Source organism: Mesocricetus auratus, unplaced genomic scaffold (genome assembly GCF_017639785.1).
Source record: "Mesocricetus auratus isolate SY011 unplaced genomic scaffold, BCM_Maur_2.0 Super-Scaffold_100022, whole genome shotgun sequence".
Classification (NCBI taxonomy): Eukaryota; Metazoa; Chordata; class Mammalia; order Rodentia; family Cricetidae; genus Mesocricetus; species Mesocricetus auratus.
Window position 1 is genome coordinate 31,290,373 of NW_024429203.1, and position 22,388 is coordinate 31,312,760.

The following is a 22,388-nucleotide window of genomic DNA, read 5'->3' on the forward strand; positions in this document are numbered from 1 at the left end:
GGTATCTTCAATAGGGAGGTGGTATGTGAGAGCACTGGGTAGATCTAGGAACAGTAAGGCTGGGATGAAGAGTCCTGTGATAAATTACAGATTGGAGACAAAGGTCAGGGTCTAAGAATATAACAATGCATGTCAGGAGGAAGTCAGGGTAGGACACAGTACTGTACAGTAAGAAGCAGCCCTGACAAGCTGCTTTTCAGTAGGGCTCAACTAGGTTCCTTTTGAAATTGTGTGAGCCTGGGACATTCCTCTTTAAATGGCAAAACCGGTTTTTGCATCTCTCCCTGATAGACTAGGTTATGTTTGAACAGTGAAGGGGGAAGGAGAGAGAATAGCCTCAAGGCTTCGAGCTGGTGCCTAAAAGGACCACCGAATTGTCACAGTAGACTCTGTTTACTGGATTATGACAAATACACACATGAACACAGACACATGGGCACACACACACGTGCTCACACACACTTATACACTCACTCCCACACACATGTATGCACATTCATACACTCACTATCTCACACACATGACTCACACACACACACTCACACACATGCACCACACACTCACACACATGCACACACACGCTCACACATACACAGACTGTCTGTCTGTCTGTCTGTCTCTCTTTCACACACACACACACACACACCTTTTCTGAAATGCAGATGGTTTGTGTAGAAGAGCAGATGAGTTGCAAAAACATTTTTAATTGTCTCTTTTAAAAAAACTGTATCTAAGTGTAACGGGGTGAGAAACTTTCTAACCCTGGCATGTTATACACTAAATAAGGAAATAGTGTCCAAAAAGCCAATTAACAAGAAAACTCTTTTATTGATATAAAAGCAAAACAAGTTTTTTATGAATTCTAGTACCTGTTTTTATTCTATTAGATATACTCAAGTTCAAAAATCATTTTTTTTCTGTGGGTGCTGTCACTGTTGTTAACCTCTCTGTAGCAGCAATCCTGTGAGATCACGAGTCTCTGTGAAAAATACTGCCTCAAATAGGTAAAATAACTTGAATAATTCATTGTCCCCCAATTAAAGCTAAGTCAGTTCTTATTCTCCACTAAACATTCCTACATGGCACCAGTGGTACCATCAGGTTGGTGGCATTGATAAACACTGATGCCAAGCCATATCTGCTTCTCAAATGTTACCAAATAAGGGAAAGAAAAACAAGCCAGAATAAGATTTATACTCATCCCAGTGATAAAATACTTCTTGCGTAGATGCGGCGATTCATTCTTACATGAACTGTAACAGTTGTGAGCCATAATCACTGCTTTAAACAGGAACAAGTGGCTTTTCAGATTCTAAGCCTAGATTCACCTGAGAGTGGGCCTTAGAAGCCAAATTAAAGTTTCTGGTTCTAATTTAGCCCATAGCTCTCCGATAATATCATTAGTAATTTCTCAGCCACTACCCACAGAAAAGCACTCAAAGCCTATGCCTATGCAGTGAAAAAAAAAGAAGTTTTAGTCATTATCTAATCAATTCAATGGATACAGATAGGAAGGGAGATAAAGTCAAAAGCCAAAGTAATGTTTAAAGCTAAATTGTCCACATTTTCCAAAAAGCTGCTTGTCAAACTAAACAAATAATATATTTTCATTTTGTTTTTAAATACGCATATATATGTTGTATTTTATACAACATATAAATTGAAAAAGAAAATTCAAATGGCAATCCATGATTGTGGTCTAGATGGCTCCAGAGCTCTTTCAGATGGATTTTTTTATTCCACCTAGATAGCTGGACCACATTGATATGGTCATAACTTCATTACCATTGCTACATTTGAGTCACTAATATAGGAAAGGAAGCTTATCTAATTACCAATTTCTCAAGCTGAGGAAGACTCTCCCCTTCCATTAAATAAAGAGAAAGTCATTCCAATTTGACCCCCAAAGAAACAAGTACATGCATTTACCTGACTTCTCAGACCCTCTCCGGATCAGAGGATGGAACAACTATTTGGTTTCAGTCTCATACTCATAATGACAGAAAAGAGAATACAAAAATTTCATTGTAAATTTGTACAAAATGTATGCATATATAAATACATATCTATGGGTGTATATAAATTCTAAAGATTATATCCATCTACATCTTCAAGAGTCAGAGTCCCATACAGTTGGCATATTGGCATTCTCTTTCTTATTTTCTCATTTTTTAAAACAGTAAGAATCAAGCATGCTACTTTATTAATACTGAATAGCAAGTGCAGGAGTTGAGCTGTATCTATAGAGGGTTGAAGCAATTAGTTTGACTGGACATCAATAAATAAAATCCTTAGAGTAAATTTAGATATTTCCATATTGTGTTTTATTTCATAAAAATGAAATCTTGAATGTCATATGGGTCAGCTGAGCTCACTAAGTAGCGATCTAAACAGAGTCTATAGAAATTTGCATTGTCATATGCTTATTGCAATAATTTGGTGTGGGGTCTGATCTACTAGAATTTCATGTAATTCTCATTCTAGCTCACAGAAATCTTGTGCAACACCACCAGGTTCACAGCATATTAAACTCAGTATGAAACGTGATTAACAAGCTGCATCATCTTTACACAGGACACTATTAAAATATTAAACCCTAGTCAATTGATGGGGAAAGGCATAAACAGTTAAAGGTGCACAATAATAGCACATTACAGATGTGTGCTTATGGTTAGAGGTATCGAGACTTTTTTAAAAAAATACACATAATTCGCTCATTTCTTGTTCTATCTCTTTTGGAAAAGGATGTAGGACATTGCCCCCTAGGGTGTACAGGCTGCTTCTTGGAAGGGGATTATTATTGCATGCCTTGAATGCACTGTGATTCATAAGGCAGGAACACATGAGTTGCTTCAGCACCAAGGAAGTGGAATCAGCATCTAGCACTACTCAAAAAAGAATATCTTATTGCTTTAATAAAATGGGAAAATATTTACTGTAAAGAAAAAAAGTGCACCGAATAATGGGAAGAAAGTAATATCTACACACTTAAGTAGAGCTCATTGAAATGATGAAGCTTTCCTTCTTTCTGGGTCCCTGGTTCTATTCAGATTTCACATTCAAAAGCCATTCTGTAAGAAGGTGTTAAGAGATACAGTTGGATGAGGGTAAGTTAAAGAGATTAATGGACATTCTTCTCCACAGTGCCTTAGTCATTCTGTTGTACAGGGTAGAGCTCAGATACACTGTCCCGTTCCTTGGTAGCCTGAAGGAGTGAATGCGCTCTGACCTGTTACTAGGAAATGACTAAGGCACTGGAGAGAATCTGGTTCATTATTTAACATATTATATCCAGGTATTATATCCGGTCTTCCTAATGACACAACATGGCATGCTTACATGATGTCCTGTGCTTCAGAAAAGGACTCAGGTGACTGAAACCAACCTTATTAACTTATTTCATAAAGATACAGACTGAGCTTGGGGAACTTTATAATATCCAAAAACATTAGAGGCAATAGTTTCTCTGTATAATAAGCATATACAACCTGAAACAGGACAGTGAATTGAGGGCAACTAGTGACTCGGGAGAGGGATAAGTGTGTGGGTCCCACTGCTTTACACCCAGCATCAGAGTCTAACATAAATGCATTTATCTGACATTTGAAGAGAGGACAAAAGATTTACCTTCTCTCCCACTTTCTTTTTTCCTCAGTATTTTCTATGTGTTCATGGAGGTCAATTAGGTCAGACTTAGAAAGAAGAAAGATCCTCCATTGCTGTATATCAGATGCAGGCACAGAGTTGTAACTAAACAAGCTGTAAACATTTTTATACTGTAAGCATTTACTGATTTAACTTGGAAATTTGCATGTCCTGTCATCCAAATTGCCCAACATCTCCACCAGTCTTTCCCCCAACACATACAGTACAAGCAAGCACACACACCACTGCCTCCAGGTGGTAACTGCATGCAGAAAACTACAGGCACTGCTGAAATATTAGCCATGATTTTAATAGATGGCATTCTTGCACATCCATTAGCTGTTTTCTGTTGTGGCCATTTCTGTTATTCACAAAAGAAAAAGGGAAACGTGGGTGTCATCTCTTTATAATAGTCTACTACAGAGTAAAATACAAAAGAACACTTCCAGAAACAGAAGCCAGGCCTGCACCACTGACTTCCTCAGCCAGTGGCAACCATTATATCAACAGCTGGAAAGTCAGAACAAGAATATACAGTTTGGAGGACATGTCACAGAACTATAGTTTTCTTTTGTATTTGGTACCAATATAATAAGTATATAACAAAGGTGCACTTGTTCTAAAAATAAAACAGAAACATACTGGTTGGTTAGATACTGCATTTTCAGAACTGCACATTACCTAATACTTTTTTTTAGATAAAGGTAACTTACTAAATGTTTAATAATAAGCAAAACAATAGAACACGCTAATCCAATTGTAGAAAAAGAAGAAAGAAACCAATCAAAACCAAGACAATCACTTTTCAAAACAGCTCCTTCTTTGGCCTGCACAACCAGAGGAGGAAACCATAAGGGCGAGACATTTTCAGCACCAGACATGGCTGGACAGCTCCTGACCTCTCTGAGGCTCAAGAAAAACCAAAAAAGGCCAGGCCACCAATCAAGTGTGCAAGGGGGGACCCTACGGATGGCGTGGGGGGCAAAAGCAGATAGTATGAATTTTGTTTTGTTTTGCGCTCGGCCAGCGAGAGATATTTCTAAAAGTAAACTGGAAAACTCTGCCCAGGGGAACCAAAAAGTGAAGACATGACTGACTAGAGAGGGATTACCTGTCCTAAACGTTTTTCTGGGACATTCTCTGTGGTCTCTGGTGCTTAGTGATTCCTTTATAATATACTAATGCCTGAGCCCGGCTGAAGGGGAGGAAATGGGAGGAGAGAGAAGCTAAAGGAAAAGTGAAAGCCCATGGGGGAGGGGCAGAAAGGCTACTAAACCTTCACTTGACAGCTATATACAACACCACCGGCCCCCTCCCCTCCCTTTGCTCCTGTGTCATTGTCTTTTATATATTTGGTGGCTTTTGTGCGGTTTCTCCTCCTTACTGAGAGGGGGACACGGAGTGGAGAGGGAAGATGCAGCCATCATTGACAATGAGAAATTATGTGATTTGTCATGCGCTTGGACTGTGTTATTAATAGTATAGTAATTACTATAAATATCAATAAAGTATTATCAGCGTTATTTCTTCCTCTGAGACTTTCCTTGCCCAATATTTACAAATACCGCACAGTGCCTCGGCGGAGGAGAAACAGTAAAAGGGTGGGCAGGTAAGGAAAGAGGGCAGAGGAAAGAGGGGCCACAGGAGAACGGAAAAGAAAGAAAGGAGGAACAAAAGCGAGGATGGCAAAGATGCTGAAAATGAGGAAGGGGTGAGGAAAAGGCTACACAATCAGGACAGTACCACTGTTTGCAAAAGGCCCTCGCCAGCTGTGTCCAAACAGGAGGAAGCTGCATGTGCTCCGGGTGGACTGGGGGCTGGCGGTGGAGGCGGAGGTGCACAGGGACCCTGGCACAGGAGACCAGGGGATGAAGAGGAGGAAGAGGTGGCATTGGAGGGGGTGCTGAAGGCGGAGTCCCGGGGCTGTCTCTCCAGTCGAGTTTCTTTTCCCTGGGTTGGGGCTTGAACACCTGCCCGGGGCAGCCCACCACCACCGTGGCTGCCGCTGCAGTGATCTCTCTCGTACTCCTCCTGAGCCCTCTGCATCTTCCGCTTCTTCATCCTACGCTTATGGATGTGGAAAGTGGAGAGGGACAGCACGATGAGGCAGAAGATGAGAGTGACCAGGACAATCAGCACCAGCGTGGACGAAAAAGACTGGAAGAGCTGCTGTCCCACCTGCGTGATGCAGGTGCCGCCACCTGCGCCCGAGCTGCGGACACCTGCGTTGCTGCCTCCACTGGCATTGTGGGAAGCAAAGGTCCGGTTGAGGAGACAAGGTGGCAGCGCCAGCCTCAGCTCTTTAGGCGCCCTGGCACTCATCGGCGCTGGGCTGAGAGGGGCCAGGCCCACCGGGCTTCCTCTTGGACACACAGTTCCCACCGGTCAAGATGAGGACAAGAACCCACACCACGCCACCCCAACAGCTTGCTCCCTGGCGCTGGAGGGAGTGAGTGCTCCAGCCAAAAAACTGAGGGAGCAAATCCCTGCAAGTAAGCTGACCAGAGCTAGTGGCCCCAGAGAGACTGTCTCCGTTCCTCGTTGATCTTGTCTCCAAGCGCCCAGTTTCCTTTCCCGGGGCACAGTGCTGCAAAGAGAACAGGATTAGTTAGGGTCCCGGCCACTGCCAAAGCAAGTGCGGGGAACGAGAGGGATCTGCCACCACTGCCAAGCGGCCCTCAAAGGGGCGCTGTCATCTCCAAAACCCACCGGCCGACCCAATCCTACCGCTCCTGGCAGCACAGGAGAGCAGCTGCCAACTGCTCCGCTGGCTCGGATGGGGTCTGGCGTCCACACCGCACCGCACCGTGGAGACACTGGTTACTCAGCAGAGAAGGCAGCTGCCCTGCCCCCTGCACAACTTTCTAATTGTTACTAACAGCGGCCGCCAAGGCTGGTTTTCTCTATCTACTTCCCAGAAAGCCAACTGCCCTCCTCGCTGAGCTCGGTGGACCTCTACTCAGGATCCACTCTCGACAGCATTCGCTCCAAGCAGGCTCCCTATATGCAGCCTTCTTTCCGCATCCTTCCCTCTCCAGACACTTCCAGCCTGGACCTTCAGATCCCCCAAGGTCCCAGTCCCAGGGGATATGTCCCACTGCCTCTGTCCCTAGCCACAGCTGTCACGCTGGATCTGGCACACGGGATCATGCTCGACCTTTCTCCAGCCTTCTTCCCGGCTACCTTCCTCCCCCTTCCTACCCATCAAAAACAGCTGAAGCAACCTGATCAGCTGAGGCACATCCTCGCAAACGCCCCCCTCCTCCCGATCTCCCTGAGCCTCCCATTTGACAGCAGCCTGTATCCTTTTTATTTCTCCCAGAGAAGGGACTGGAAGGGCAAGGGTTACTGCCTGCAAAGTTTGGGGAACCGACCTTGTCTCCAGCCTTCCCAGGGCTCGGACCCCAGGGCCCAGAGGCTGTGGTAGAGGACCAAGTCAGGAGGACCCCCAGCAGGCAGCACAGATTCCTTGCCTCTCCCAAAAGGCAGGTGCAAACTGTTGCACTGCGGAGCAGCAAGGCAAAGCGCTAGCCTCTGCCGGGGCAGGGGCGGGGGCCAAAGCTCTGACCAGAGGTGCCTGCGCAGGCCGCAGGAGTGGTCCTACCCGCCCACTTCCTGCCGCTGGGCCCCCTGGCCATGAAAGCCTTCGGCCGGACCATTGTCTCTTACCTGGAAAGGCCAGCCGGCTGCAGAGAAGGAGCCCCCGCCTTGGCTGCAGTGACAGCTGCAGAAGGCGCAGGAGCGCAGGGACCAGAGACAGAGTCGCGCTGCTGCTGCTGCTGCTGCCGTCGCCGCCGCCGCCGCTGCCTTTGCTGCTGCTACAAGAAGCTCAGCTCTTAGCCTATTGCCAGAGAGGCCGGTGACGTCAGGCAGCCACCGCCAGGGCTCCAAGCCACCCCTCAGGCCCCCACCCACCCTCATACCCAACACCTTGTCCTGGCATGACAGCCTCGCCAACACCATTCCCAGTTCCCTGCTGTTCCCCAGCTTCGGGGCTGGGAGGAGCAAACCCACCCCCACCCCACCCCCACCTCCACTCAAGCAGCACCCACCTTCAGCACTGGCACTCCTTTGCCTAGGAAGAGGCTGGCTTTAGTTCCCCCATTGCTCTGTACTTCATCCTTCACCAGGTACACAGTTTGCTCCAGGAGAACCTTCTTCCCTTGGGCACACACTTTCTTCCTGTTGACTGATCAGAATCCTTGCTACCCCCAAATCCTAGTTTTGCTGCCTCTGGTTCTAAGCATAAACTGCTTGTACCAGGGAAATGGCAAGGACATTTGTCAACAAAAGTGTGTTGTGGCAGAATCAGAAACAGGAACCTAAATATGCATCAAAGACTCCATTGTCTCCACCAGTCACCAAAGTGTGTCACTCCATCCATCTGCTTTTTGATGTCTTCCCTCACAACTTCGTCTCCAGGCCCAGGCCGCATCCACTGTATCAAGCACTGCTTCTCTTTTGAGGACATCGTCTTGTGAACACACAAAGCATACACGGGCTTACAATGCAGGAAGGGGAAATTATAAAGAGGAGTGTAGAAAACCAGTGACCTGTAAAAATTCTCAACGTTGTGTGTGGTGCCTGAAAAGTGTTCCTTCATTGACTCTAATTTTTGTCAAAGTGCTTGATGCTTTAGTTTTTTAAGTTAAATGCTTATATCTACTGGAAAGGCTCTCAGCAGCCTGCAAAAATCTTGTTAGAGATCAGAGAATGAGTAGCTTTTAGAAACAGGACTACTGTATTATATCACAGGAGCCATCTTCAAAATATCTGCTTATTTTTTTACCCATGTAATTGGAAAAGCTGTCTTGAAACACTGACTAAAGACTATATGGTCTTTAAGGGCAGTCAAATAACTTATTAAAAGTGTTTCATTTCTTTTATCTTGTTTACCTCCTGTCTTTGAGTCTAGCGAAGTGCAATATTTATTCTCTCAGTTAGACAGTAAAGTGTGTTCCTACCTCTCCCTGCTATGCAACCAGAGGGGAGGCTAATGGCAATACTAGATGCCACTTACCCATTAGTATCAGCTAGAGTTGTGAAGTGGAATCTGATACAAAAAGAAAAACAAAAGCTTTCTTCTTCGGACCTTATGTTCTCATCTAACCCTACTCCAAATTTTCATTTTCCTCTTCCTGTTCATGCCATGAATGAATGATACATCATATCTCCCCTCCACCCCACATCTATTTTCATATATTGAGGACAGATCATCTGGGGCTGGGGAGCAGCTGTGTTAAAACACTTGTGTAACATGTAGAAGGCCCTGGGTTCTATCCACAGCACTACAGAGAGAGGGGAAGCATCAGCTTTATCCTCATAACTGTCTCAATAAGAAAGAGTATTTGAAACTTTTTAAGCTAATTGTTCAGTACATGTTAAATAATGCACAGTTGCTTCAAATCACAGATTGATGCCCTTTGACTGCCAAGGTCACACAGTCAATGATGGCCAATGACCTGGATGCTTGCATAAGTCTTCCTTCTCCAAAGGAGGAGACCTGGTGCCTGTTAAAGACACCTTCCACATTTGGTGATTCTGACTGCGGTGGATTTGGAGAGTGGTATGCCTTTGCTTGCTTCACTGTGACAGCTAAGATTTCACTATGGATACCTGACAGGCAGTGACCCATTTGTGTACTGTCTTTATTCTTGAAAAGTTGAGTCTCTTCAGCATGTTGTAAAGCAAACCCATTTTTGAATACTCCAAAAAGAGATCTGGCTATTTAAGGAGAGTCTTAAGCAGAGAAAGAAAGAAAGAAAGAAAGAAAGAGAGAGAGAGAGAAAGAAAGAAAAAGTTATCTTGTCCAAAAACAAATCTTTACACAGAATTAACCCTTTGTGCTCTGTTTTCTAGATTTGGGGAAGTTATTGGGTTTTTTCCTAGAGGGAGACGTATCCCTACAATATCTCATAATAGGAATGTAATGTGCCAGTAATGGGACTCCACTGTTCTTACTTTTTTTATTACAAATGAAGATTCTTCATTATATTAGGGGTACTTAAGGTGTCTGAATCATTTCCCACAACCAGTGGAAAGACAAGGTCTTACCCTAGATAACCTACATTATGCCACAGTTCAGTGTGATTTGGAAGACAATGGTATTTAATTACAAATGATTTAGGCAGACTAAAGACATACATTTCAGGTCAAAAGCCTGGTACACTTTTCCCCCTTTTTACTTTTATTCAGCAAAAATGTCTGAGGTGTTAGGGATATAAGTAATTGGCTTGCTTAGAATGCTCAAGTTTTGGATTTGATCCCCAAGACTGTTTAAAAATGGGTGTGCTAGTGCATGCCTATAAACCTGGTATTCAGGTGGTAAAAGCAGGAGGATTAGAAGTTCAAGGTCACCCCCAGCCACATACAGAGTATGAGACCAGTTACAGAAGACCCTGTCTCAAGAATAAATAAAATATTTGAATATATATGATATACAAGTACACTTAAGTTCAGATTTTAACTATTTATTTTTATTTTATGTGTATGGGTTTTTTTCTGCATGTATATCTGTGCACCACCTGAGTTCCTGGTGCCTGTGAACGTCAGAAGAGAGGACACTGGATCCCCTGGAACTGAAGTTATACAGATGGTTTGACTGCCATGTTGGTGCTGTAAATTGAACCCAGGTTCTCTGGAAGAGCAGTCAGTGCTCCTAACCACTGAGCCATCTTTCCAGTCTCCTCAGAATGGATTTTTTAACATCCCTCCTCCTTCTGTGTGAGTCTTCTTCACTCTCCCTTTCTCCTGTGCCTCTCTGCACATATGATTCTACTTTTATATTGCCAATGTCTAACTAGTCCTCATTGGACTAAATAAAAAACACTCACTAGAGAAGATAGAAGATATGTTTGAGATAGAGAAGGGGACATGGGAGGTCCTAATTGTTTGGGTCCTCACCTTTATTCAGCAGTCCATAGACCTCCACAGACTCCTTTGGACTAGACACTGCACTAGGTCATTTAGGTGGGTTGCTATGGATCATCACTCTATATGTGTAGTGAGAGCCTTCTAGCTGCTAGGTGAAGTTACCAGAGAATGTACACATAATTCTGACATTATGTCTATTCTTATCTCTTCTACTCCTCCCTCTGAACACCTACAGAGATATGTCTACATGGCATCATGTTACTGTCAAATCAACTACTCATCCAGCCAGTAATAAATTAACGAGTTTCTAACATAGGGCACAGAGTAAAATTCTTGACTTTGTCTAGTCATTTGGGTCTTTCCCAATACAATCTTCCTATCTGTGAGCAGAGAATAGGAATGATGTCAGTATCTTCTTTGTAGGTCTATTTTAAGTACCAAACACACAGCAAACATTTTTAAAACAATAGCTTTTTACATTATAAAGAAAATCACAAACATTGACAGTTTTTCTTGGGCAATAGAAATGGCATGTTGTTTTACACAACAAACTTTAGAAAATGTTCTTTTTGAGTGTTAGTATCCTTGTGTAAAGATGACTAGAATGCTGAGGGGATTGAAAATAATGACAGAAGATGCACACGTAGACCTGGGATGCACCACAGTGCTTTCCAATGCCAGTCATCAACAGGGATCAGGTACTGAATCATAGTGGAATGGAACTAGGGTAGGAAGGATGCTTCAGTTTCATTCTGTGAACACTTCTCTGCATACAAAGCAGGTTGTCACCAAGTCCTCTACCTCTGTGTGAACTTCTCTCCCCAAATATATATATTTGGGTTTAAACCTTATCTTTGGTGCCCTCTCTCACTTTTCCCATCTCATAAAAGATGAATATGTCTTATCAAGCATCCATCCTACTCTTATTCAATATTCGTAGTAGAAAATTCTTTGAAGGAACTAAACAGAGAAACCTGGAGGAGATACAGCTCCTAAAGGAATGACCAAGGGCACAGAAACAGGAAGAAAAGAAAAAAAATCCAACAACAACAACAAAAATCTGTAACAAGTATTGATGGAATTGTACTTTATATCGTGTAGGAGACAAATTCATCTTAAGGCTCTATGTCTTATCTGTCTATATATTGATTTATTTTGAAATTTAAAGGTGATATGTTAGTCAGAGAGATAAAGGTATTATGGTTCATTTAAATTGAAAAACAAAACCATTTTTTCTTGGAAAAAGCAGCCCTGACTGGACTATTTCTATTGATAATTTGAAACAGATTTTCTTGGCAGGTAATATAGAAGACAGAGTCTGCAAAGTGAATGGGTTTCACCTATTGCTCCATGGTTTGGTAAAACAGGTACCATATAGGATATAGAATGTGTTAGAAATCACATCCTTTGTGACTACTATATTTATGCATATGGGTTTTACATGGCAACTCAATATATTCAAAGGGGTCTACTGTTTTCCAAATTTACTTCAGAGAACACACAGGCCAAACAATCTATGAGAATTACTATGTTGAAGCATCTGCTTCTTGGTTAAACCATCTGGAAGGACTCAGTTATAAACTATATCCCTCAGGAAGGTCAAACAAATGACTAACTGGGCTGGCAATTTGAACCAGGTGGCTTCTGTAACTTAGAAATACACAAAGAACATGGCTTCAGGTCAAAGTCAAGGAACTCAAAATATATTTCCTTTCCATCTCACATGAGTATTTGTGTATAGATGTATGTACATGCAGGAGGGTACAGGTGTGTGTGTGTGTGTGTGTGTGTGTGTGTGTGTGTGTGTGTGTTTGTGTTCATATGTGTGTGGATGTACATGGAGCAGGAAGGGAAGAAAAGATGCACAGGCCAGAGGTCAACTTCAGGTGTTGTTTCTCAGCACTGTCAAGGTTCTTCACTGAGACCAGGCAGAGTCTTGCTAATCAGGCTAGACCACTGAGCCCCAGGAATGCATTAGGTCTCTGCCTAACCAATGTTAGGATTGCAACTGCAAGATACCACACCCAAAGTTGTGTGTAGGTGCTAGAAATTGAACTCGGGTCCTCAAGCTAGTATGGTAAGCACATTACTGACTAAACAATCTTTCCAGCCTCCTATTTCATCTCTTTATGCCTCAAAATTTCTCTAATAAGGTCTCAGCCAATTAAATGTGGATATAAAAAACACAATTTTTTCATGCTACATTATCTTCAGAGGATTTTACATTCAACAAATACTTACTGTGTGGCTACTATGCATTATGTATGATGACTTGTACTATAAGAAACCATAGGGAAGTCTCTAAAATCAGGCATTTATATCTTAGTCACACACATATAATCTGTGGTGATATACTGTTTATGAGCTAATAAAGCCACTGAAGATCAAATACAAAGCTAGCCACAGTTATAAGAGCTGGACACACACCTTTAATCCCAGGATTTAGGAGACAGAGGCAGATGGATATCTCTGAGTTCAAGGCCACCCAGGGCTACATGAGAGGGAATCAGTCTAAAAGAGTAACAGAGTTCAAGCCTTTAATCTCAGCACTAGAGACCTATATAAGGAAAAAGCAAAGGGTCTCATGTGAGATTCCATTTCTAGTCACAAGGAGGACAGGACATCCATTTCAGCCTTGGTAGAAGTAAGAGTTCTCTGGTGGCTTGGCCACTTTGGTTCTCTTTAACCCCAATATCTGTCTCTGGGTTTTATTATGCATGTTACAATAGAACCTGGTTATCTGTCCAAATACAAAACATTTCCTCATTCTCCAAATTTTCAATTAATTTCCAGTAAAACATCACATATGTTAAAGAATAGAAGAACATGCACTAAGCTAGCAGAGGGAGGTAGGTGAAGATGGGTGGACCAACAGATGTCAAATAATTGATAAAATCCTTGTGACCAGAAGTTCTCAGATTATGAATTGTGTTCAGAAACCATGTAGCATATGTTTCTTTCAAGTACTATAGGCTGTAGACTTGCTTTTCATGAGACAGAGCGACTGTGAATGCTTTCACTATGCACAAAACGATATGCCTAGACTAAGTGTTATTGACATTTAGAGCCACATAAAATTTTTTGGTTGTAAAAGTCTGTCTTGTGCACTGTAGGGTATTATAATAAGTAGACTTCTAAAGATGGTTCCCTAAGGTTAAATCCAATGGTTACTCAGAAAAAATCCAATCTAGGTACTGCTGTGAAAGGACTTTTGTAGGTGTAATTAAAGGCCTAAATATTTAACTGTAAGATTCAGAAATAAATCAGATAGGGCAAATCCAATAGTATAAACTCTTACAAAGAAAGGATTTGACTCTTGCTAGCATCACAAGAGGAAGTCGGCAATTAAAAACAAGTGAATCTTCAACATGTCACTGTTGACTTAGAAGATGTGGAGAGCCAGGAGCAAGCTCAGGTGAGTATTGGCTTAAGTGAGGGCAAAGCCTGTGGCTGACAGTCATCAAGCATGGGGACTTATCACATGGATTCTGTGCCCTGAGATCCTAAGCAGAAAACTTAATGTAGGTTCACTTCTGTCAGACTTCTGATTGAGAGAACCACGAAGCAATAAGTAGGTGTTGGTTTTACTGTTGATTCAGATAATTGTTTATACAGCAAGAGGAAGCTGATGCAGACATTTACCCCCACTGATCTACCCACTAGATCTCTCTCCCTGGTGTGATAACCTAAACTATGTCTAGCCATTGCCAAATGCTAATGGAAAGGACCACAAAATCACCTCTGATAGAGAACCACTAGTCTAGACATACATCTTGCCCCTATAGAGTTATAAACAGTGGTCTAATGCAAGAAATTGACATCTTGAGCTCTGCCCATATCTCATTATGATTTCATTTACTTTTTTATACAAGTTAAGTTTAACTAAGATAGACTCTAATGTGGAAATAGAAAGAGACATCCAAGCTGGGCATTGATGGCGCTTGTCTTTAGTCCCAGCACTCAGGAGGCAAAGGCAAGTGGATCCCTGGGAATTCAAGGCCACCCTAGTCTACAGAGGGAGTTACAGGACAGGCTCCAAAGCAACACAGAGAAACCCTGTCTCGAAAAGAAAGAGAGATGGAGGGAGGGAGGGAGGGAGGGAGGGAGGGAGGGAGAGAGAGAGAGAGAGAGAGAGAGAGAGAGAGAGAGAGAGAGAGAGAGAGAGAGAGAGAGAGAGAGAGATTCACTAAGAAATAAGTGGGGAACAAAAAAAGTTGAGTCTAGGAATCAATAAAAAGGGTTTGGAAGAAAACAAATAATTCTAACACAAAGTATTTCTACCATTATGGATGAAAGTTTGTGCTAGGAAAAGGGAGGTGAGCTTCCTGGGTTTGAATGTAGTATTGGACCTTGTACAGCTCCCTGCCCTCTTTTTAGTATGGTGCTAATGATTGAAGTCAGAGCCCTGTGTATGTGAGGTGAGCCCTTTAACACAAGACTATATTCTTAGATCTTGGCTTTTATTTTCTGTAATATAAAAGTGCAGAGCAAGAGAGAACCCCTTGGTTTAGGCCACAGATATTGTAGCTACTATACGATGAACTACTGACAGAACATGGTGATATTAAGTGGCTTACTCCACATTGTAGGCAGTCATTACAATTCCTGAGGCTGGGTTCTTCTGTATAAAGTAAATATGGCTACATTCACTTTGAGAACCAAGGACTAAAGTCTAATGACCTCCTTCTTTTCGGCACCAACAAATATGTCCTGGAGTCACTGTGATTCTTGCCAATTATGTAGAAGTATTTTCTCAGTCACTGTATGAAAATTTAACACACAATTTTACTTTTTGGGTATCTTTTATTTCAAAGACAGTGGTTCATTTTTAAACTAAAAATATAATACCTAACAATTTACAAAATACCACAGCCAATTGGGATTATTTTTGACAGAAAGCTGGGAGCATGGAGACAAATCATCTTTGGTTCTTTCTCTATTCCTCTAGCCTGTGTGCATGAGCTGTTATAGATCAGCCTCCATGGAGAGTCTTTCTCCAGCTAATTGGTTTCTTTCATGTGATAATTTTTTCTTCCCTTCCACTCTACTCCTGCTACATTGTAACAATAGTGAATTATTTCCACAGGCCCATATGGCTAGGACAATCTGGGAGTTCAAAGTTCATATTTGCCTCAAATGTCCCCCATCTCAGATCTCAGAACCTCACTCTTTGTGTATCAAAAAGTAAATTATTGGGCTGGAGAGAGGGTTCAGAGGTTAAGAGCACTGGTTGCTCTTCAAAAGGACCCAGGTTCAGTTACCAGCATCCAAATGGCAGCTCACAACTGTCTGTAATTCTGGTTTCACAAGATCTGACACCTTCATACAAATGAACTAAAGTTAACTAAACTATTTTTTAAAAAATAAATAAACTCTTTTATGTCTAACTTAAAAAAATCCAGGATTGAAAATTAAGTCTTTGCAATTTGTTCTCTCTCACTCTCAGTCTCATATCTGCCTTTCATCTGATTTTTACTTTCTCTCCAGGGAACACGTTCTCCATGAATGCCTTTAGAGATATTCTGGGTGGCACACTGAGCCTTTAGTTGGTAAAATAAACCTAAGTCTAATGATATTTATCAACAATCAATCCCACAGTCTTCATAATTACCATTATTAGTATACTTAAGAACTGCCAATAATATTGCAGACTCTCTACTTCATTCCAATTCTCCAGGATGGGACCATTCATACTTGACATATTCAGTGTGCCAGGAAGTACCATGACTTCTCTTGTCACATTGCAGTAGCATATTTTTGTCATCTGTTTGACAAGAATCAGTAAAAATTATTTCTAGACTCTTTTCTAATGTTTCTGTCTTAGATTTGGTTCCTGTGGGTCATGAGGCAAGAGTTTGAATGGAAGGTAGTATATTTACAAGCTGTACTGAATACCTTTCCTAGAGTGAGAAGGTGGTATAGGAAAGGCTTAAAAGTCGTGAAAAGGAATATTACTAAGCCAGCTACCAATGAACTTGTGTAAATGATATCATATGCACACTTCAGGATCACCCTAGTTCAGAATCAAGAGAGTTATGCCATTTACAGATGAAGAATGCAACTAAGTCTCATACCGCTTCAATTTAAGTTTATGCTGGCTGCTCCAATTCTCTAGCATTCCTAGCTGCTTCCCCACAAGCACAGCATCTTCTCTAATTCTGAAAATTCTTAGGAACAGAATTATTTGTAATTATAAATCAGTGGAATAGCAATGAAGTGAAAGGGTCTCAGGGTGAAGCAATTATGTGTCCCATAAGTTCTTCCACGTGGCCCACATACACTACAAGAAAGACACTCTTGTATCTTTTCCTTGAGTGACCTTGGAGAATGCAGACTAATTTGATTCTACCAGCCTCCTCTGACATTGCCACCAAAGCAATCTGTCATTTGTCCTCTAGATTTCCTGCATGAGAATTAGACGGAGCCCAGCTCCCCACCAATAGCTGCAGTAGTGACTGCATTGAGCTCTCCAAATCCCCCCATTAGGCCTTAAGCAAAGTTGTGGGTGGAGATAACAACACAACAAAGTCTTCAGACATCTCTCTCCAGTCTTTGTATCTCTTGCCATCATGTCCTCCCTTTTTTGTGTGTCTTTGATTTAGTTGAGACACCAAGATCATGAAGGTAACCATTGAACATTTCTGTTACAATTTACCATCAAGGGGCATGAGGATTAGTTTGACATTCCCCTTGGCATCTGGTGTCTCTCTGATGCCTGATGTCTAGTTAATATCCTCTTATAGTAGAACTAAAACCACCTCTGTCAACATTTCTCTTGGGTCAGCAATATGTGAAAAGTTTCTACAAAGGACAGTAATGAGGGAGGTGATCACTGGAAGCATAGATATTTACAGGACACCAAGTACTCTACAGGTATCCCCATTTAGCCTTTGCAATAGCCCCACAATCTAGGTTTTGTTATTTCCAATGTGAATGAAATGAGTGTGGGGTGTAGTCCTAGTGCATATACTGGTAGTAATTGGATGGATCCAGACAAGTCTTTCCTTGTCTAGCTCCAAAGCTCATGACTGTCCATTTAGACCAGGGATAGGAATCCCAAATTTCAAATGGTACTGGGTATTGTAGAGATGAATTAAATGTGCAGTGTACATTGAAAACAGCTAACTGTTGTGAGTGAATCCCAGTGCTGATCTTGAAAAGGGCAAAACCATGGCCTTGAGCTGAGTCAGACCATCATCCTCTTTTTCTTTTCTTTTTTTGCTAATTTAGACCAGTGTAGTGGTCCTGAAACTATAAAGTTTATGTGTAGACTCTAGCTCTGTCATCGTTAATTCTGAAAGCCTAGATGAATCATGTAATCTCTTTGAGCTTCAGTTTCTAACCATAAAGCTATTTCTAATTATAAGGAGATGATATCAGCACTGGTCAAGAAAAAGAGTCAGCCTTGGCCTGGCTCTGATGTTAAAGGGTCAGCAGATATCTCATGGAAGACAGCAGTCCACAGCATACTAAGAACTGATGGGGGAATAAAAAGGAAACATGTTTTTTCTCTCATATTAGTTGATGCCAATTGTTGGAAAGAATTTCTCACAAGTAGGTTTATGATCAAAATATATAAAGAAAATAAACCAAAATAAAAATTGATATATATTCTTAGCCGGGTGGTGGTTGCGCATGCCTTTAATCCCAGCACTCGGGAGGCAGAGGCAGGCAGATCTCTGTAAGTTCGAGGCCAGGCTGGACCGACAGTCTCCAAAACAATATAGAGAAACCCTGTCTCGTAAAAAAAAAACAAAAAAATTGATATATATTCTTATTAACACTCTAAATCACTGTTTGGGGATCAAAGAACATACTGTGTCATGATTGTGTCAAGTTATAAAGATCTTTAGAGGGTAGTACTTTTACCCTTGGGAATTTGATCAGATAAGCCAGAGACTGAATTTGCTCTTTTTCAATAGGAGAATGAAGCAAACCAGGATTACTAGTGTATCATACTGTACAAGAACAACCTCGCTCTCAGATTTTCACTTTTCAACAAGGGCATTGAAGCTTAATATGCTGCTAATTCATTATTTAAATCAGGTATTATGCCAATAGGGCTAATTTGTTTCTCACAGCATTACACATTCAAAATTATCTTCACATCTGTCATTTTTTATTAACAACAGAAAGTTGCCATTACATTCACCACATCTAGAAATAAACTCAGGGGAAGGAAAACCAAATAAAGAGAAATTAAGAGTCCTAATGTCTTTTCAAACCCTAGCAAGGTGCCACTTCAGCAATGGCAGGTCGGTTGCCATCGTTAGCTTCAGCAGTCAGAGAGAGAAAAAAAGAGGGAAGGGGGGAGTGTAGAGGAAATGGGAAGGAGTAGACAGGGAAGGGAAGAGAGGAGGAAAACTGTGGCTCTGAAAAGTCCCACTCAGAAAGGCTCCTGTAATAGGAACTTTGTCCCAGCCAATGGCTCTATAAAGAGGTAATTGGATCATGGGGGCATTAACTGAATCAGTGAATTAACCCATTGATGGATCCATAGCAGAGGGGATTGCTAGGTAATAAGCTGCAACTACAGGAAATAATCACTGAAGACATTTCACTGAAGGTTATGCAGTGGCCAGGGAGTCTAGATACAATTATCATCATAGGAAAGGGTTGTCAAAGGGGTGGATGGATTTACCCTTTAGACCAAAGTAGAGTAATCAGATATTTGAGGGGGTACATTTGGGAGAGTTTCTTTGTATTCAGTTTCCTGGCATATAATTCCTGCCAAGCAAAGGACAGTCCAAACTGGCCAGGGTATAGTTCGGGGTTGCTAGTGTGAACTGATAGATACAATCTCTACCACAAAAATAAGGGCAACCTGTGTTGATCAAAGTTCAGTCTGGTCAGAGGACCATGGGACCTTCATGGTGCCAGGTTGTAGAAAACAAACAACATTCCCTGACAAAGGAAACTGGATGGTGGAAATTTCATAGTAATTACTGGAAGATACTGCCTAAAACTTGTTCACATCACAAGTCTTCTACAGGCAGCTTCCCTTTCTAGTCAGGGCCATCAACTCTTGTAAAGATTTCAGAGTATAGCTTGTGGTGGTAGGTAGACTATAACTTCCCTGGAGAAGCTGAGTAAGCAACAGCTGAGAGGCCAGTTTTCACTCAGCATGAGACCAAACTTTCAAATAACTATTCCAGAATAAGTAAATGAATTGGGTGAAATTTGAGATTGAACTCTACTAACTCCCAAATCAAGGTCATAGTTCCATGATTTTTTAAAAATATTATTTATTTATTATGAATACAACATCCTGCCTCTATGTATGTCTGCAAGCCAGGAGAGGGTACCAGATCTCATTATGGCTGGTTGTGAGCCACCATGTTGTTGCTGGGAATTGAACTCAGGTCCTCTGGAAGAGCAGTCAGTGCTCTTAACCTCCTAGCCATCTCTCCAGCCCCAGTTCCATGATTTTTAAATCCAAGTAGAGACCTTGCAGGACCCGAAGGAGTGGTGCGACATTGAAGACCGAAGCTTTGGTGAGAACTTGAAGCCTAGAGAACTGTGACTCTGTATGTCTCTCAGAACAGAAGCCTTCAAGATCAAGATGGCCTAGGTGCTTGGAAAACAGCTTTTAGAAAGCCATAAACCAAATGAACAAACAGGGCACCACTCAGAAGAGAAGGCATGGCATGTTCAAAGGTCAGCAAGGAATCAGGGACCTTGAGCTCTGTTCTTATTCTCTAGCCCATAGAGACATGCTTACTCCCACCAACATCCTGTCCCCAGTAAAACAAACCAATCAATGTACAGAAGCCTGCCACGATCTCACTGAGGAATTTCAGCATTAAGTGCCAAGTCTGCATGCCCTGCCACTCAGGGTTTCTACATCCCATTTGATTTAACCTGACACCATGACATGCATGCAGTATGGTCTCCCAAAACGGCAGGATGCAACAGACAAATCACAAACTTGACATCTGACAGACCTGGGTCTGAAATCTGTCTCTGCTGCCAAGTGTGTAGCTACAAGCATGTATGTTTCTAACTCTGACAGTCAACCCCGGATTATCCGACTGTAAAGCAAAAACCACAGTAACACCCTGGAAATTCTGAGAGCTGGGTTCAAAGACCATGAAAGGATCAAGTTCAAGAAGCTTCCAGGAGGAGGTCAGTATGTATTTATTCTCCACTTCTACCTCCTTTCCTGTGTCTCCTTAGACTGCACTGTGCCCTTCAAGAAGCCAGATGCTTTCTCCACTAGGGTGTGACACTTTAAAAATAGAATACATCTTCAATGATGGCTATGTGATCTATATAAAATAATGCACCTTCTGCCAAGTAAATAAATAAAGGAATGCATGCGCTTGTTCTATTCCAATTTAATCTGTCTGAGAGCCTGGAGGTTTCTGTGAGGTAAATATTGTTTCCACTATGCCCTTGGTGCAGTGTTACCATTGAATTTGTCTCAATTCCTCCTTTTGATGTCATGCTGGTGTCTCCCCAGTAAGTTGAAAGCACTTTATGGAGGATAGAGATTAGTGCAATCTAATAACCACTAAATTTTTGTTTATCTTAGATGTTCTGTGCAACTTACTGTTCTGCCTAATGAGGAACCAGCACAGATGCCTGATTTACCTATTTCCAGAGAATCAAGTTCATCAAAACACACACTCCCAGCCTGAGACATAATGAGATGTGAGGTGACATGAGGGCTAACTTGCAGACTGGTGGGGACATGGACACGGGACTCCACACCAGTGTCAGTACCTTTCACCTAAGCAGTGCTGTGCCCTCACGTGCCCTGAAAATGGGTCCTTTCATTCTGACATACTTATTTGTCTATTTTCATTTTCTTTAAAATTTAGAAAATTAAACATTTGTTCTAGGTTTTCCTCCATTATTTTACATGTAGACAATGTCCAATGGGTCATGGAGGAATGTGTCAATCCAGATGAAACTTCTAAATTCTCTGATTCCACATGGATAGTAGATCAACTATTCAGGAACCTAAGTGCTGACTCAATATCCATATATGTTATTATTTTCCTTCTCTTATGTTAAGGCAAATGTATATGCATTGTAAAAGGGGGCATTTTATAGCTACGTCTCCATTTTCCTCCAACTTTGTTTCCATTGTATTAGTTCTTGAGAGTAGAACTGAAGGACCACAGTCACTTATTATACACCTTAAATACTGTCCAGCTGTCCTCCAAAGGTTAAAACCAAAACATACTGCTGTTTATGGGTTTGTTCCCAGGAAGGTTGCAAAATCCTTGACATCTGGGGCAGTCTCAGTCAGCTGTATATTTAACATGTATAAGTCACTAAACAGACGAATGACCCAATTAGTGCTTCATTGTTCAAGTGAATACAAAGTTTAAGCCAAGTTAGTGATACTCTACCAAGGTTTAGTGTTGTCTGGGAAAATGAGATTTGGAAGTTTATGACTTCTCTGCCATTCTATGATTTCACAGCTCTCACATAAAAATCAATAGGGATATTACTTCTATATGCTTTACAATGTATAATCACACTGATAGAACAGACAGGCCTATCCCATATACTTGGATTGGTACAGAAATATACAAAGGTGTGCCCACCATTTTCTGAGAGCTGGGTTAGGTGATGTGATGGGAAGTTGCTGAAAGATGGTATTCAGCTAACCAGAAATCTGTTTCCTATCTGGAAGGAAGTCCTTTTACACTCATAGGATTTTCTATTTTATTGGTGTCAGAAAATAGCAGGTATAATTATCTTGAAATGCAGTTTCCTTGGTTATTTTGCCCTGAGCAATGAGAAAGCTTATCACAGGATGCTCTAGGAACAGTTCAATCACTTCCAAATTACCCAGTATAGAATTGTGCCTACTGGTTTCTCTTTACCCAGACCTCCTGGTGCATTGATGACAGGCA

At 41.8% G+C, this 22,388-nt stretch overlaps 1 protein-coding gene across 3 annotated transcripts; it reads right to left on the reverse strand.

The window, feature by feature from the left end:
• Positions 1 to 808: 808 nt before the first annotated feature.
• On the reverse strand, positions 809 to 7,529 carry CUNH11orf87 (chromosome unknown C11orf87 homolog). Of its 3 annotated transcripts, none has more exons than XM_013113017.3 (2): positions 7,315 to 7,529; positions 809 to 6,232 (listed from the first exon to the last, which is right to left on the reverse strand). In XM_013113017.3, exon 2 carries the CDS (start codon positions 5,965 to 5,967, stop codon positions 5,377 to 5,379), a length of 591 nt encoding a protein of 196 aa, XP_012968471.1. In that variant the 5' UTR covers positions 5,968 to 6,232; positions 7,315 to 7,529; the 3' UTR covers positions 809 to 5,376. The 3 variants fall into 3 exon arrangements, with proteins under 3 accessions (XP_012968471.1, XP_005069591.1, XP_012968472.1); XM_005069534.4 differs by lacking the exon at positions 7,315 to 7,529 and adding an exon at positions 7,020 to 7,175; XM_013113018.3 differs by lacking the exon at positions 7,315 to 7,529 and adding an exon at positions 6,373 to 6,914.
• Between the last annotated feature and the right edge of the window lie 14,859 nt (positions 7,530 to 22,388).

What these genes read in the sequence shown, in the direction of transcription:
- CUNH11orf87 (XM_013113017.3), bottom strand. Translation starts at nt 5,967, where the DNA reads ATGAGTGCCAGGGCGCCTAAAGAGCTGAGGCTGGCGCTGCCACCTTGT.